This window comes from Acanthopagrus latus, chromosome 5 (assembly GCF_904848185.1).
Source record: "Acanthopagrus latus isolate v.2019 chromosome 5, fAcaLat1.1, whole genome shotgun sequence".
NCBI lineage: Eukaryota > Metazoa > Chordata > Actinopteri > Spariformes > Sparidae > Acanthopagrus > Acanthopagrus latus.
This window is the reverse complement of record NC_051043.1, coordinates 4469089-4485040: the sequence shown is the minus strand read 5'-3', so window position 1 is coordinate 4485040 and position 15952 is coordinate 4469089. Positions and strand designations below refer to the sequence as shown.

The following is a 15952-nucleotide window of genomic DNA, read 5'->3' as shown; positions in this document are numbered from 1 at the left end:
GAATCCTCGTCTCCTGTACGTAGTGAAGATAAAAGTCACTTGCCGGCAGCTCAGGGATAACCAGCGAAATGATGAATGGCCGCGTCTGCTTGTCAAGGTGGGCAGGAGGAGCCACGGCATGAATGGAGTTTGTCGCCAGAGTACTCGCTCATATTGTGGTGTGGGGTCCAGACTGACAGCCCTAATTATGGAAACTCCTCAAATGAGTGACCTTGGGAGGCAGCAGAAACATCCATACCTGCGTACATGCACACAGACACACACACACACACACACCGAAGAAAACATGTTTTTACACAGTTCACTCCTCATTTCCACTGCCACCCTGTGCCCCTCACGACTGCCACCTATAGGATCTTGTCTCATTGCAAACTGAGCTTAGTAGCTAATGACACAACACACAGAAACAGGTATATTCTTTGCACATCCGTTAATGACCTCTACAACCCACGGTGTCAATTTGTGATGCTCACGCTCGGTCAAAAGCTGCTGTCATAACAGTCTTGTATTGACAAGAGTCAACACGGATCTACACCACTGATGGATAATCTGCACAAATGCTTGACAAAATCCATGCAAGCAGTTCTATCAACATCAGATGACTGCAGTCTACCAATTAGCACTCATCCCTCCAATTCATTAATACAACTTCATTTACCGGAGTAATCCGCCTCAACTAAAAACAACCGTATCTCCTCTGCATGTGGACTCTGTACATAAAGCACCTTCTGACAGGCATGGCAGTGACAACCGGAACTAACGTCAACACTGAAAATCATGCTATATCACACAGAGAGGATAAACAGTGCTCCTTCTACACCAACTAGTATTCCCTTCAACACACTGCAGCGTGTTTGCAGGATGAGACATACGAACAACATGACAGTGAATCCTTACTGCATGCAAATGATGTGCAATGTCCTCTGGCTCTTCTCGGAGCTATCTAACCTGGATATTCTGCACTCCTGTGCAGGACAGCTCAAAACAGGCTGATCCGTCTCTCAAGAAAATGCATTTAAGGGCAGGGGGGAGTACACGTTGTACATGATAAGCAGAGGAGTACATTTCAATTACCGTAGCCGCTAAGAGTCTGAGACGCTAAGACATGTTATGATGATCATCCTTATCTCCCCAGCAGCAGCAGCAGCAGCAGCGGCAGTAACAGCAACAGCAGCAGCAGCAGCAAAAGGATCCTGCAGCAGAGGCAGCACAACAAACCCTGGCTCAAAAAAAAAGGGAAAAAAACAGCTTGACAGCAGACAGGAGATGGTACAGTACCTTAGCAGCACTGGAGAGAGAGGACCAATGCAGTGGCAGTTGTTTCCTCCTACAATGGAAGGGCAAAAAAGCAGCCAGCAGCAGGACCGGTGCGATGGCTATGGCAGCTCTGTAGCATAAAATGGTTCATCAATGCTCGGCAGAAAGAGGCACAGCACAGGGGAGAGAGAGAGAGAGAGAAAGAGAGAGAGACAGCCAGCGAGCATCACTCAGCTCACACTACCGTGGCTGTGCAGCAGAGCACACACATCAACACGCCCCCTTTCTCTCAGTCTCTCTCTCTCTCTCTCTCTCTCTCTCTCTCTCTCTCTCTCTGTCTCCCTCCCTCTCTCTCTCTCTCTCTCTCCCTCTCTCTCTCTCTGTCTCCCTCCCTCTCTCTCTCTCTCTCTCTCTCCCTCTCTCACTTTCTCACACACACACACTTGCTTAGTCACACAGACACAGGCACGCAGGAGTGCAGAGGCAGTGCAGTGCGCAGCAGCACTGGGCAGCGCTCCCTCTCCAGGATGTCTTTCGTCTCCCTTAATCAGAACTGGTCATTCTCGGTCTTATTCTCAGCAGTCACAGACAATCCTGTCAATAAAGCCCCCCCAGCCACGTGCTACAGCACACCGCCTGCCCACCTAACCACCACTGATGAGCCGCCATGATTGAAGCTGGCAAGGTCATGTGAGGTTCCCTGGCGCCCCCCTTGGTCTTTGCTCCCAGTTTGGTTGCTGTGCTTCTCAGCTATTTTTTTTTTTTTTTTTTTTTGGCAAACTGATACAGGGACTCAGCCTCGCCTCGTCATGGGTCATTATGCCACAGAGGCTCCCCGGAGGCTCCGCTTGACAAACCCTCACTCACTGAATGGTGGGCCAGACCAATCGGCTACCACAAACAGCAGCAACAACAATACTGTCCAATCAGAGACCGGGAAATCAAGTGCAGAAGGGTATTAGAGGGGATTATTTGGGCCATCCTGGGTTTTTCACTATAGGAGGAGATGTGGAGAGGAGCTGCACATTGTGTGCAGAACGGCTGCCCTCTGTGGCTGCCTGCAGTGCTGCACCCTGTTGTGGGAAAGGGAGAAAGGAGGAGCAGGGCCCAAAACAGATAATGCTTTCCTCAGCGTGGATGCCTAGCAACCACAGCAGCCCCTTACCTCTGTGTAGAGCCCCCCCCCCCAGCGGGACCCTCTCTGCAATCCCAACTGAGAGCTTGTATTGCTCAGCGGCTGTTTGAGACTCAAGGCACCGCGACATCCTGCCCACGTCCTCTACCTGGTGCGTAAACACTGAAGGGAGGGTGCTAAGCTCTGACAACGAGCAGGAAGCACACCTGATGTTTTCACTAGAGCACCAGCTGCTACGGGCAACTGCACTGTGGTTTAGATCTCCTTCAGGGCCATTAGTAGATTAACTAGCACCATAACACGGCGGGATTAAAAGCAGAGCTACAAACATTAAACTTCTTTGATCATTTTTCCACAACAAATCTGCGTTCCAGCATCTGTATTGAGTGTATGTAATGCAAATGTAAAATGTGTTTGATTGTAGATGTAATGAATGACCTTCAAATGTGTGACTGAATGTGCGTATTGTATTTTCCCTTCCAAGACAAGTTCAAACTGCATGGGTCAAATAATGTCACTGTGTGCCTTTAAAGTTCTGGTCAAAGACAAAAGACTGGCGGTACATTTTTTTGTAAATTCATTAATTGTTAACGTCAAGCTGCAAATTTTGGTGAGATTGAGGCATTTTCTGACTCTTCACTCGGGAGGACAGAGCTTCGTAAGGTGCATCAACTAGCTGGTGCTGCTGCTGCTGGTCTGCTGGTTGAGTTTCTTTTTTAAATAATGATACAGAGGACGCATGCCTTCCTTTGAATGTTACAGGGAACCAAACCTGCTCAGACAGCTGTCAAATGATGTCAGAGGGCGGACTAGGAGCTCCAGGCCTGCCTTACATCAGCTGGCCGAGGCACGTTCGGAGGTGCGAAGAACTGTTTTGACATTCCCTTTCGTGAAGGCTTGTGCAGATTAACACAGAACTGTGTGAGGTGCAGCAACATCAACACCAAGAGCTAAAGCAGCCTATATACTGAGGCAACAGACCAAAAAGGATATATAACAGCAACACTGATGTTTCAAACTGAGATATTGATGCAGTCAGATCAGATTTAAACAAGATACAGTGTCTTAATACAAGAATTTGTATCTGGTGACCAAACAGGTAAAAGGCTTTAATGTTAAACTAATAGCCTGATCACCAAAATCTTAAAATTATACCAAAATTATAATATTCATTGCATCAATCTTCTTCACCATTCAAGAGCACAGAATTAAAACTGTAACTATTTTGAGAATCAATCAACCAGTTTTAATAATTTGTCAAGGAAAAAGTTACAAAATTCTCTGACTGCAGCTTCTGAAATAAACATATTTTCTAATTTCTTGATTCCCCAGTTACAGTAAACTGATTATCTTTGGGATGTAGACAAAACAAGACATTTGAGGATGTCATCCTGGTCTTTGGGAGACACTAATCCATCCATTCATTGAGAATAATCGACAGATTACTTAACAGTGAAAACAGATGTTAGTTGCAGCCCTAGATAAAAGTCACCTGTAGTGACTATAACTATGACTAGAACATTTTCAGATTTTCAATTAGCTTTGTATCACGACAGTGTTGGTGCTATATGTGAATTAACAAAAAACGGACATTGAGTTAAAACCAAGCAACGCCCAACTCACAGTACGTCACCCATCAGCAGCAGTGTTTATTGGTCGAGTGCAGCACAGTGCATTCTGGTCGTTGTAGGTTTTCTACCTTCTGAGCAAAAGTGAATACCACAGTCCTTTCAAAAATGATTGTGTCTCTCTGCTGCATAGACAGCCCCGTTTTATGCAAAGGCTGTCTTTCCAGCAGCAGAGTTTTTCTGTAAGTCACAGTGAATTGCCTTGTACAGCAGGCCCTGTCCTGCCTCCTGCTGTTCGCCTGCAGAGTGAACCACTCTGATGCTGTCCGTACCAGTATCCACCGAGCAGCTGTGCTCCTCGTGTTCCTGCATCAAAGTCCCGTCTGAAGAATTTGGCTCTGTTTTCAAACCGAGCATCCATGAGCGAGGCGCGTTTGCTGAAATGACGCACACGCATTTCTCAATGGACTGAGGATTTTTTTTTTATGAAGCAAGCTAGAAAACTGTCCTGCTACTTTCCCTGCAGGTACCAGACTCTCCTCTGCTACTGACCATACAAGCAAATGGCTGCATGTGTGGTGATCATGTTCTGTTTAGTGTAGTAGCAATTTGAAACAGTGAGGGACAATAATGAGCTTGAAAATAATAACACTTAATAATGAGACAAGGCAAAATACTACAGCAAACACCAAACAGATCATGCTGTTCCTCTGTCACAACCTAATTCAAACTGCACAATTCCACGCTGCATCCTCGAGCTCTAGGATGGTCATTTACTTTCCGTCAATATCTGCCCAGAGCCAGAGCAAGGAGACACAAAACTACCCCTTGTCTGCACTTGTAATTGACCAGAGTCACTGTCGACAACCTCACATGTTGTCTTTGTATTAATTCCAGGATGAAGAGGCTCAAACAGGAGCAGCTGCAGCTGTAAGTGCTTCATGTCAAATGAAGAACTGACACTATAAACTGAGTAAAAAGAAAAATGGCAAGCAAATTCACCAGTAATATGACTACTGAGTACCTTTCCAAAATACCATTGCCACAGCCCTGAGCAGGTTCTTACATAGTCACACAATAAAAAAAAGCAAAAAGCACGAACATGTGATGACAGAATGATGACTTGATCTGCACATGTACACTGATTAAAACTACTCAGGCTATTTATCAACCAAGCTGCATTGTGTGCATCTGGGACATTTCTGCACTTCGTTTTGTATCATTGCATTTCTGCAATATCTTTGCTCAAAACAGCAATCTTAAATCAGTTCTGTTCTCTTAAACTGACTCTGAATTCTGAGTCAGTTGTAAACAGAATTCCCTTTCCAGTGGTTCATTGCCACTGAGTATATTTTCAGTGTTTCTGTGCTTTTCTACGTCTGTCCTTGTGGGTGTATTATGGAAAAAAGAATATTCTCTTAACCTGCACCAGATATCGTCCCTTATGTTAGTGTTTCCATGGTTTGGTTATGAACTTCTTACAGGTCTTCAAATGCTAGGAAGGTTAGGTAGCTCCAAAAATTAAGGGGGATATAGCCGTCTGTCTGGCAAGTAGCTCGGTTAGTCGTGCAGCTAAGAAGCACTCTAAACTGTCTAGAGACGGTGCTAGCTAGTTAGCAAAGTTAAACTTAAATTCTCACCATATCTTACAAATTGTACTTTTAAAACTAAACATTTAGTAAGTACGTAGGTGCTATACAAAATAGATGTTTAGGTCTGGATACTTACTGTTATAGACGAGTGCATAACATGGAATATGTAAAACACCCTGACCACAGCTATTTTGTTATGCTTGATTTAGTAAAATGCATATTACATAATGGTATGTTGGGTAATCTCTTTGAAAAAAAAAATAATAAAAAATACCACTAATAATAAAGCATTACAATATCTTTGTCTGCTTGATCTGCTAAATCGTCTGGAAAAGAGATGAAAATACAATCCCTGAGTGCCACATATTGTTGCAATTGTTAATGATGAGTCGTGTTGGGAGTGAAGAGCCCTGGCTGAGGAGTGCAGGCTGAGGTCAGATTATGGCTGCGGGCATCAACAAGTGCTGATCCCGCTAGTGCCCCTGACACGGCCGTATCGAAGCTTATTCATCGAAAGCTTTTACGAACAACACGCAGGCGAACAAGCGGCGCACGCTCACCTTATCTGCGCCTCTCATCCGGCTGTTCTTCTTTGCAGCGGCCGACCTTTGTCTCTGGCTCCACACGGCGTCCCTCTGAGACTGTTTCAGGAGTTTCTCCACCTTGCAAGTCTTCTGACAGCCCATTGTCCCCTGGCATGTACAGTAAAAAACAGATATCAAGTCAGGCCACGCATCAATCACATCACACCTCGGTCATCCATTTCCTGTTTGTAACAAGCAGCAACCTACCATGACAGAACGGTTTGCATGCTTCCCCAGACGCTTGTCATGGTCAGCTGTGCTGGGTGATGTCATAACTCTCCAGCATGTTCAGATTATAAATATCTGTATTCAGCAGAGTTACATAATAATGGATGTTGGATTATTGTCAGTGCAAACTGACAGCAAAGACAGCCAGCTGCCACGGGGGATACATAAAACTATAAAAGCATCTCCAATTACATTTTGGGGATTTCATTGATTTAATTAAAATCAATTCAATTAAAACAAACAGGACCTCCATGTAAATAAAAAAAAAACAACTATGTTTGAAGTACACATTTATTTATTCTTTAAGTATATCGTTTTTGTCAATTTTCATTCATGAAATTAAATACATAATCCTGTCAGATGCATGAGGTAAACTTACAAAAAGTCGCTGCACAAAATTTGATGAATCCCTTGCAGATGTTTCCTTGTTCAGTGCTGTATTTCTACTGAAAGCTAATCTGGTTCCAGATAAAGTAGAAAGAATATATAATGTGGAAACATAAACAGTTTGACAGTGGAGATCACAGAAATGTTTTCAAACACACTGCTCGTTAAAAAACTGCTTTTTTAAAAAGGTAAAAAGAGCGGAAGATTGACTTCATAACTACACTTCATTGATCATAAAATTGGCATTCACAGTAGCTGTGAGCTTCAACGCAACTACAGACTAACAACACCCCAGGAAATCCAGGATATTTATTGAATATTTCACTACCACCCACCTCTGTTGCCATACTCCAGCAGAAATTAAACGGCAATCAAAACATCCAGAGGTCCAGTCATCGGTTGCAGTTCAGTTTTCTGGGTCATCCAGGCCAGCGTGCTCTAGAACGACCGCAGTAGAAATTCTTAGATGCTGGATTTTCCTTCCCTGTCAGCTCTAATTCCACTAACACCCAGCAGTCTATTGTAGTCTGCAATTCACTGTTACCATTTTAAGAGTAGAGACATGTCTCATACAGTGCACACAGGAACAGAAATATCCTTCCACTGCCTTCGCATGCTATGAGTCGTCTCTGCACAGGCCAAGTAGTGTGACGTCTCCTGCAATATGAGGTCCAGTTTTCTTCTCATTGGTCAGAGAAATATTTGGGGCCTGTTTAGTCATTCCGAACAGTCCTCTGCATTGTGTTATGCAAGAGACCTAGGAGAGTTTTTAGGGCCTGTGAAGGTTACATCTGCACATACAGGGGAAGGCTCTAATGTGGGACCCAGTCAGACTGTAACAGGGTTTTACAGTAAGAGAGTCCAGAACATGAGATAGTTAACAGTGTTTCACGCTTAAGACTCTGAAAAGAAACTTCAGAAGTGGATGCATTATTTTGAATTCAAGCCCTGCTTACAGGCTTATATAACGAGCAGGTGTTTAGAAAGGCTACTTCCCTTCTGTGGTGCCAAGATCACTCTCTTGGTGTGTCACCCTGTGGTCGATGTTTTAAGGTGCCTGTTGTGAGGGCCAGGAGATGGGCTGCAAGGTTTTCTTCGTCCCTGTTATGATTCCATTTAACAGTAGATAGTATTTTACTTGAGTATAATGTTTGGGCTGTCTTAATTCATGGTTTTAAAATTGGCTCCATGATAACAACCGTTTTCACTCACTTTCGTGGCAAAGACATCTAATTACGTGTCATATCTCTGTAGTCCAGACAGATTTTTATTTTATATTTTTTGGACAAATACTGCATTCACCTCTTAAGTTTAATCTCAGACGTTTAATTCTAAATCATGTTAGCAGTTCATATTCTAGGCTGTTTTGAATCCTCATTTTCACAACACCCAGCCTCCCCATTTTGCCTCAGACACTTCATAGATTTTTTTCCCCCAGATAATGTTGTGATTAAACAGGACAGGTCTGACCTAATATCAATAATATGATATAAAGCCTAAAAACTTCAGGCTATAAAATAAATATATCATGGATGCAGGACTATAACCTCACCCCCAGTAAGCTTCTTTCTAAACACACATTCCTATAAATGTATCAATCTTTAAGTTGTGAGCAAGAGTTTGAACAGTTTGCCATTAAGGTCTAAGCAGATGGACTAATGAGTAGACAAGTCTGTGTTTGGCCTGATAACATTTCATTTTTTTTAATTTCACTTTCAAAAAGGCATGCAAAAACACATTTAAAATTCACTGGTGGGTACATATTGATGTATTTTATGTCACAAAACAAAATGTGAAACTCTCAAGTTTGTGTTAACCACAGCACACCTTGTTTCAGGCATCTTACCAAAAACCCATTCAAAAAGTTCACTGGCTTTGGGACAAGGGAACCTGAAGCGCAGCAGTGCTGACATTTGCAGGTTTTAGGACTTGTTTTATTTCATCTTTATTTGTAGAGGAACCATATACAATATCATACATAAATGTTGCCATTTGATGCACTGTACTGGATTAAGCTAATTCACATATGCATGTAAATTAGCATTCATGCAGCATAATAGCTGCACACATTGCACTGAACTACAGGCAGATGCAATGCATCAAAAAGGCTAACAAAGGTCTTAACTAGGTAAGAATGGTCATCACTTTGGGAGGTTGTAATTGCTGCACCATATTTGCTGTAACTTTGCCTTTGGATTGGAGAACATCAGGACCTAATAGTTGTAGTATCAGGTGTGGGGAACTTTTTCCTGAATAGTTCTAGAAAGACTTTCTTACACTGTATCTTACAAACTGACAGAATGGCAGATATGAAGGCAGATGTTGACAGCAACACCATGGAGTCTAGTGAGCAGGAGAGAAATCGTAGTGATGAGAGGAGGGAGAGTACGAGGGAGTGGATGCACAAGGGCGAGTAGCCGCAAGAGAAAGAAAAATGGACTCAGCCATATCAGGTGGGATGAGGATTGAGGGGAAAGAGGGTTCCAGAGGACCTGAAGGCAAGTTTGTTTAACGTGGTGGTAAGATTCAAGAGGGAAGTCGATCCGCTGAAGCTAACATAATTAATTAGAGGAAAAGTTGGAGAAGTGGATTATTTCATTTTGGTAGATGGAAACTTGCTAGGGTGTAATATTGATGTGCAGATGGAGAAGGTAAAGAGAATTATTAAGGTAGGAAACATCAAAGTATCCGAAGAATGGGGGAGCAAAGGTTCACTAGCTGTAAGAAGGTAATTATATTATATAGGAGGTTATTATAATGAAATGAGTAGAGAACCTAGGGGGGCAAAATAGTTGGTAGAAATGAGTAGTGAAAAGAGTTTGAGATTGCATTGTGAAATAGAGATTACATAGGCTTACCAAAACACGTGAGTTGCTTTGAAATGCCAGGAATTTGGGCAATGCATTTGTTATCTTTAAACATATAAAAATAAGCAATTTTGCACAAATCCTACAATGTGCCTTGAAATGTTTTGGGTTTTTTTTACAACGTACATTTTTTAACCAAGACCATATTACACCAATTCATCTTACAAGATGGTTAGAAAAAAGGCATAAATCATAATTACGTACATTAAAGCACTTAGCTCCACAAACACAGAGGTGGTGAGGAAAAAGAATAGCATGGAGGATTAACTAAACCATTCAGCATGGGAAAATTAAAGAAAGAGCAGGCAATAAGTTATATCATGTTGAAGTATGGACAAACTGAGGAAGTAATTATTATCAAATAAGGTCTGGGAGGAAGGAGGAATACCAGTGAGCTGGAAGGAAGTGATCATTACTCCCATTAAGGAAACCTTGGAAAGATGCTTGTAAGCCAGCCATAAACCTTTTGCCCTGGCATCTCATGTCTGTAAACTGATGGAATGGATGCTTAATGAGAGGCTAATGTCTTTCTTGGAAAACAGACTTACGGGGGCTATGTACCAAAGTGGACTGAAGAGGGAGAGATGTGCTGTGGATCCAGTGTTGTGTCTGGATGGTGAGATAAGAAAAGTGCAAGTAAATGAAGCAAGAGTGGCAGCTGTGTTTTTTTTTCATGTTGATAAAGCATATGACATGTTATGGAGAGAGAGCTGCTGATCAGATAACTCTCAACAAGAGTCGGCTGGAAAGTTTTCAGTTGGGTTATTAGAGCCTCTCTAAGATGATGGACTATTCAGGTTAAAGTAGGATCAGAAATATCATGAGCTTGGAAAGTGGAACACCTCAGGGAGTGTTGTGAGTCCTGTTTTATTTGTATATGTTGATATGCTGGTGAAAATGGAAAGACCACAATAAAACAGTACATAATTGATCAAGGTGAAATATGAGGGACAAAGGGGGGATTTACATTTTCAGTGGAATAAAAGATTCCCAAGAAAGAAACTCAGTTATTGTTATATTTTGAAATTGCATGGAGATAACTCCACCAGTGTGTGCACACCAAGGTAAGCCGGGAATAAAGCTTCCATGAGAGAGAACCAAACGACCACAGAGGTAGTCATCCAACAATATGGGTCTCTGGCAGACATGGCAGCAGAAGGAAACAAGACACAAGCTTCAGCTGGACAGGGGATTGTATGGCACACAAAGATATAAGCGGTGCATGATATAGTATTTTGACCAACTATGCATCGGACCAGTCTGAGTGTTTAAACATTCATCAGTAGATCTGGATCTGTTTCTGATTGAGCACAGTATTTTTTTCTGCAAACACTGATTTGATCACTAGCAGCGAAAGTCTAGACTGGTAAGCTTTCCACCTTGTGAGTCTGCGATTGTGTATGTCATCATAGCAACGAGTACTTCTGAGGACACCTATCGTAGCAGCTTTGAGCACTTCATCAGGTGTTTGTCTCTTTATGTTTATGGCCAAGCTGTGCCAACATGATACTTCAAACAGTGGCCTGCGTAGACTTTTTGAAGGGCAGGGGCAAAAAGAAGGGCACTTTAGCATGCATTTTAGCTCCCAAAAGGGCAGTTTATCATGTTTTAACCAGCCATGGGGGCAGTTTAGTGTGTTTTGCCAACCAAGAGGGCACTTTGACATGCTTTTTAGGTTCCCAAGAGTGTACTTTAGCACAGGTTTTGGCTCCCAGGAGAGGACTTTAGCACAGGTTTTGGCTCCCAGGAGGGCACTTAAGCGCACGTTTTGGCTCCCAGGAGGGCACTTTATTGAGAGTTTTTCAACAATTGCGTTTTTCAACAATTGTGCACATCACTGGCCTCACAACAGGGAACAAAATGAAGTCACCAAATTTGAAACTTCATGACTGTGTGTAGAATGAAGCTGAATTTAAAGACAGGTGTGGTTTGACTTTGACCACCAGTCCACACCAAACACATGCTTTAACATTTTCTTCTGTCATTTCAGCTAAAGTCTCCTTGAATATCAAACATCTTCATACCTTTCTTCCTCGCTTGTGGTCGCAGTCTCAGAGTGCTCTTCCGGTCATCCACCCTGAAGCGTGTCCTCTGCACCTGTTCCGGCTTTATCAGCTCCCGGGTCACACACCGCGGCGGTCAAAGGCCCGATCAGCTCCGCACACACACGTCCTCTGTTTGAGGGACAGCGACTGAACAAGGTTCCTCGTCGTGCAGTCTCTGGCCTCCGCGCTCAGCCTCACACAGGTCAGGTGTGAGAGAATGTGCCAGCTCTCTGACACACCGAGTGTCCGCTCACCTCAGCTCAGAACGTCCTCCACGGCAGATTTCACAATGAGTCTTATCGAGGGAAGTTCCCTGGAAACCTCTCTCTCACTCGGCAGAACTTCATCATTGTTTCATTGTCCACCAGTCTGCAACTTTTACCATAAATTCGGTAATATCGTTTTAAATCTCATCTCAAGGGATGAGGAAATTGCCGTAAATTCTATAATAGCCACTGAACGTTGACTTGCCTCTACTGCAAGAGTTTCAGGCATTTGCTTAAAGGCAATACCCAGACACGCTGTGTTTCTACATTTCTCCATTCAGTAAATGTGTTTGCATGAAGATTATTTTCAAACATATTACATTTGTTTGGTAAATTCTTGTACTGGATGTACAGGCCTATAGAATCTACACCTATGTGTCAGATAAACAAATTGAAATGAAAAGTCTATAGAATTAAGGTGAGTAATAATAATAATATACCAATTGACTGCAAGTTTATAGATCAAGCGATGGAAGCACCCATACTATACTGGATGCTCATTTCCCTTTAGGCCTTTTATTTAACACTGGATTGGAGTTATCACTAGGCCCTCCATGGAAGGGCTTTTCCCAGCTACCTGCAAGAGATATTACTGAACTGTAAGGGCTGTTTAAGGATTGTAATGTGGAGATTTCTTTCCTCTGCAAACCATATGAGTCACATATCAGCAAATTTTGTATGCCTTAATCTTTTGTGGAGGGTATCTCCCATAGACATTGCTCACTTTTGCTAATGCTACCTTGCTGTCTCTTCTATCAGTTGCCCACATCATTGTCACAACCAGGGCCGGCTCGAGGCATAAGCGAACTAAGCAGCTGCTTGGCCACCAGGGGAACCCCAATCAAGAATATTATTTATTTATTTATTGAAATATTAAATGAATTAAACAAGTGACATAAATGAATGAATGAATAAGTCAATTCATTTGTGTCAATAATTGCACAGGTGACTCTGCAGTGGTGGGACGGGGGCCCCAAATCAAATTCTGCTTAGGGCCCCCAAAAGGCTTGGGTCACAACCATTAACAGCTACATCTTCATTGCGTCTTATGTTGTCAATTCATACTTTCGTCATTCACAAGTTATAATGGAGAAAACATGGAACAGTGGTGAACCTTCCCAGGAGTGGCCGGCCTACCAAAATTACTCCAAGGGCGCGTCGACAACTCATCCAGGAGGTCACAAAAGAACCCAGAACTGTGATGCGGATGACGTCCTGCCTTGCCCTTGTGCCAAGGACCCCGTAGATCCATGTGTGGCACTGACATTCCGTAGCATGAAGACCCTGGAGAGACTCATCTTGGAGCAGCTCCAGCCCTTGGTCAAACCACTCTTGGACCCCTGTGTCTGCACCCACCTGGAAAAGCTGATGAGCACTGTGAGAGTCATGTTTTTTTACTTCTTCCACTGCATTCAACACCGTCCATGTTCTCTACTTGGTGAGACTCATCAGTGGTTGGATGTATCAGTGAGGGTGCAGAGGATGTGTACAGAACTGCTGTGGACAACTTTGTCACATGGCATGAGCGGAACCATCTAACGCTCAGTGTGACCAAGGAGCTGGATGTGGACCTTAGGAGGACCTGGACAATGGCTCCCGTCCACTCCATGACGTGGTGGTCAGCCACAGGAATACATTCAGTACTACACTGATTCCACCAAGATGCCCTACAGAGCGCCACAGGAAATCATTCCTGCCTGTGGCCATCTAACTGTTCAACTCCTCACTCTGAGTGTCAGACACTCTGGACGCGTTATTACTCTCTTTTGTATTTTGTATTGAGTTGACAAACCAAATAATGTGCTACAATAAACGGTTCAATTGATAGAATATGTTATGTTAAGCAATACTTTCTGAGGTACCAGGTGTCACCAGAAGGATTAGCAGAGGTCAAGTGATGCTAATAAAATAATGGTTGATAAAAGCTTGTCTCAGAGAATAATTGATCATTAGCTGTTTGATAATGCCTTTTTTATTTCTGACCGAGTACTATGGAAATAGGTCTGGCAATGCAAAATAAATGAAGATCAAGATCACAGGGTTGCTGTTTCCTAGCCATTGCTGGCTAAATGCTATTCATGGCAAGCTCTGCATGATCGTCCTCTAGCCTTTGCTGGGTGTGCTATTCAACTGACCTGTTTAAGTTGTCAGAAGTGTGTGTGTCACTGCCTGAGCTTTCTCGTCAACATTCTAGATTCTAAGTTTACTTTGATGTAAATTCTGATGCTCATGGGGCATGTGCAGCCACAGACATCATGTTATCTTCAATTCGGTCATCAGTTCTTAAATTGGTTTGCCATTGCTGACTAAAGTCTGTACATCAAAAGCAGGCCATTGTAGTTCTCTAGCCATTGCTGGCTAAAGCTATTCATTGCAAGCAGAAGATCTGGTCTTGAGTCACTGCAGTAAGTTATTCACTAAACTCTACATGCATATAGAAAATATCTGAGATATGTATATATTTCTATGTATGTAATTCCTGTCCCCCAGCCATCGTGGCTATGTTTGAAAGAAAATTTAGAAATACTTTGAAGAAAATAGATAAAAGGAAAATGTAGTCCTTGGTGAAATAGAAGGTATTAATATATTGAAGATATCTATATATTGTTGTGAAATTCAAGTAAATAATCTCCTGTGAGAGACATGCTGTTTTCACAGAGACAATTCATACAGAGGACTAGTGGAGACATACACTACATAATGCAACAATAATCACCTGAAGTTCAATATCAATGAAATGTTTTGTCCCAAATTCAAAGAAATTCACTCTATGCAATCCTGAAATGTCTCATACACAAGAATGGGATGGATGGATGTGAGGTCACAGTGAGTTTGACCTTTGACCTGTGATTACCAAATCGCCAAATTTGAAAAAATTCTTTCAGTGCATTCCTGAGATTTCGAGTTCATGAGAATGAGAACGACCATAATTACCTCGACCTTTGACCATCAAATTCCAATCAGTTTGACATTAAGCCACCGGCCACGGTTATTGCCGGCGCGAAGGCATGAATATAAAAATTGGCACACAATCTCAAAGACAGAAAGGCAGGGATGAAGAAGACAAGAATGTGAACAATGTCAGATTACAAATGTTCATAAAATCCAAACAGACTAGTGGGTTAAACAGACTTCAGTTAAATTTAAACAGACTGGTGGGTTGCACAGAATTCAGTATGGATCACAATGTCCACTAATCAATGAGTAGTGTAGTACAAGTAGTGTTCAAAACAAAATTGCACTGATTAGAATAAACAATCTCTGTATATATTTCACACTGTGATTTCTACACATTGGTTCTCACCGCAACAGAGATTAGTCTCCCAAATAAACTGCATCGTCCAAGTTCAATCACAGTTCATAATATCAAGTTGACTTGACATCTGTGGCATCTTGTTCAGTGACCTGAAAACACCCCCATGTACAGATTTTAAGGACATTCTCTGGCATTTCAGTCTGAGTTCACCTCTGAAGTTTCCTTTGATCTAATTCAAAGAGAGAAAAGAACTCGGCCTCGGGGGACTTTCTTCCACTTTCTTCACTAATCTTGTTTGGTTGATTACACGGAAGTCAAGTGCTTTGTGCAAAGTGCTCATTATCCTGAAGTAAACAGCACCCTCTGCTTCTTTCTGTTTTCGTATAAACAAACCGAACCTCCAAATGTTTGTGCTCGAAAATAACCCTGATACAGTCTGACAAATTCTGAGGTGTCTTCAATTTAATATACCAGCAGTGATCCTGTATTCATCACCAGTGAATTCAATGCTACCACCTTTAATATGAATGACAAAAACAACACAGTGTGCAGAGGCTTTTTACACTATTTTTTTTTTAATTACATGACTTAATTGTTCCGTTTCAATATAAAATACAAGATATAACTTAAGACAAAACAATGAAACATGTGCTCTCCAAGATAACCAAGACTTATTTTACAGCTAATATTTCTCTCATCACAAACCATAATGGTGACAAATACAATTCAATGAGCTAGTTTTATATTCACTGTCAGGAAGGCACTTT

At 42.2% G+C, this 15952-nt stretch overlaps 1 protein-coding gene and 2 long non-coding RNA genes across 4 annotated transcripts in view; 1 reads left to right on the top strand and 2 right to left on the bottom strand.

Moving 5' to 3' along the window:
* rimbp2 (RIMS binding protein 2) overlaps nucleotides 1–11680 on the bottom strand; it is a 115760-nt gene extending 104080 nt beyond the window's left edge. For both annotated transcript variants that reach the window (XM_037097602.1, XM_037097603.1), the window contains exons 1-4: nucleotides 11643–11680; nucleotides 7087–7189; nucleotides 6344–6439; nucleotides 6113–6244 (exon numbers count right to left, since the gene is read on the bottom strand). In XM_037097602.1, coding sequence (XP_036953497.1) covers nucleotides 6113–6244; nucleotides 6344–6409 — 198 coding nt within the window. In that variant the 5' untranslated portion in view covers nucleotides 6410–6439; nucleotides 7087–7189; nucleotides 11643–11680. The remainder of the gene's footprint in view (nucleotides 1–6112; nucleotides 6245–6343; nucleotides 6440–7086; nucleotides 7190–11642) is intronic.
* LOC119019217 lies at nucleotides 50–1524 on the bottom strand. Its single transcript, XR_005074957.1, has 3 exons — nucleotides 1279–1524; nucleotides 1075–1193; nucleotides 50–238 (listed from the first exon to the last, which is right to left on the bottom strand). It is a non-coding gene; the product is annotated as an uncharacterized LOC119019217 (long non-coding RNA).
* Nucleotides 10517–12833, top strand: LOC119019216. Its single transcript, XR_005074956.1, has 3 exons — nucleotides 10517–10984; nucleotides 11609–12055; nucleotides 12689–12833. It is a non-coding gene; the product is annotated as an uncharacterized LOC119019216 (long non-coding RNA).
* The last annotated feature ends 3119 nt before the right edge of the window (nucleotides 12834–15952 follow it).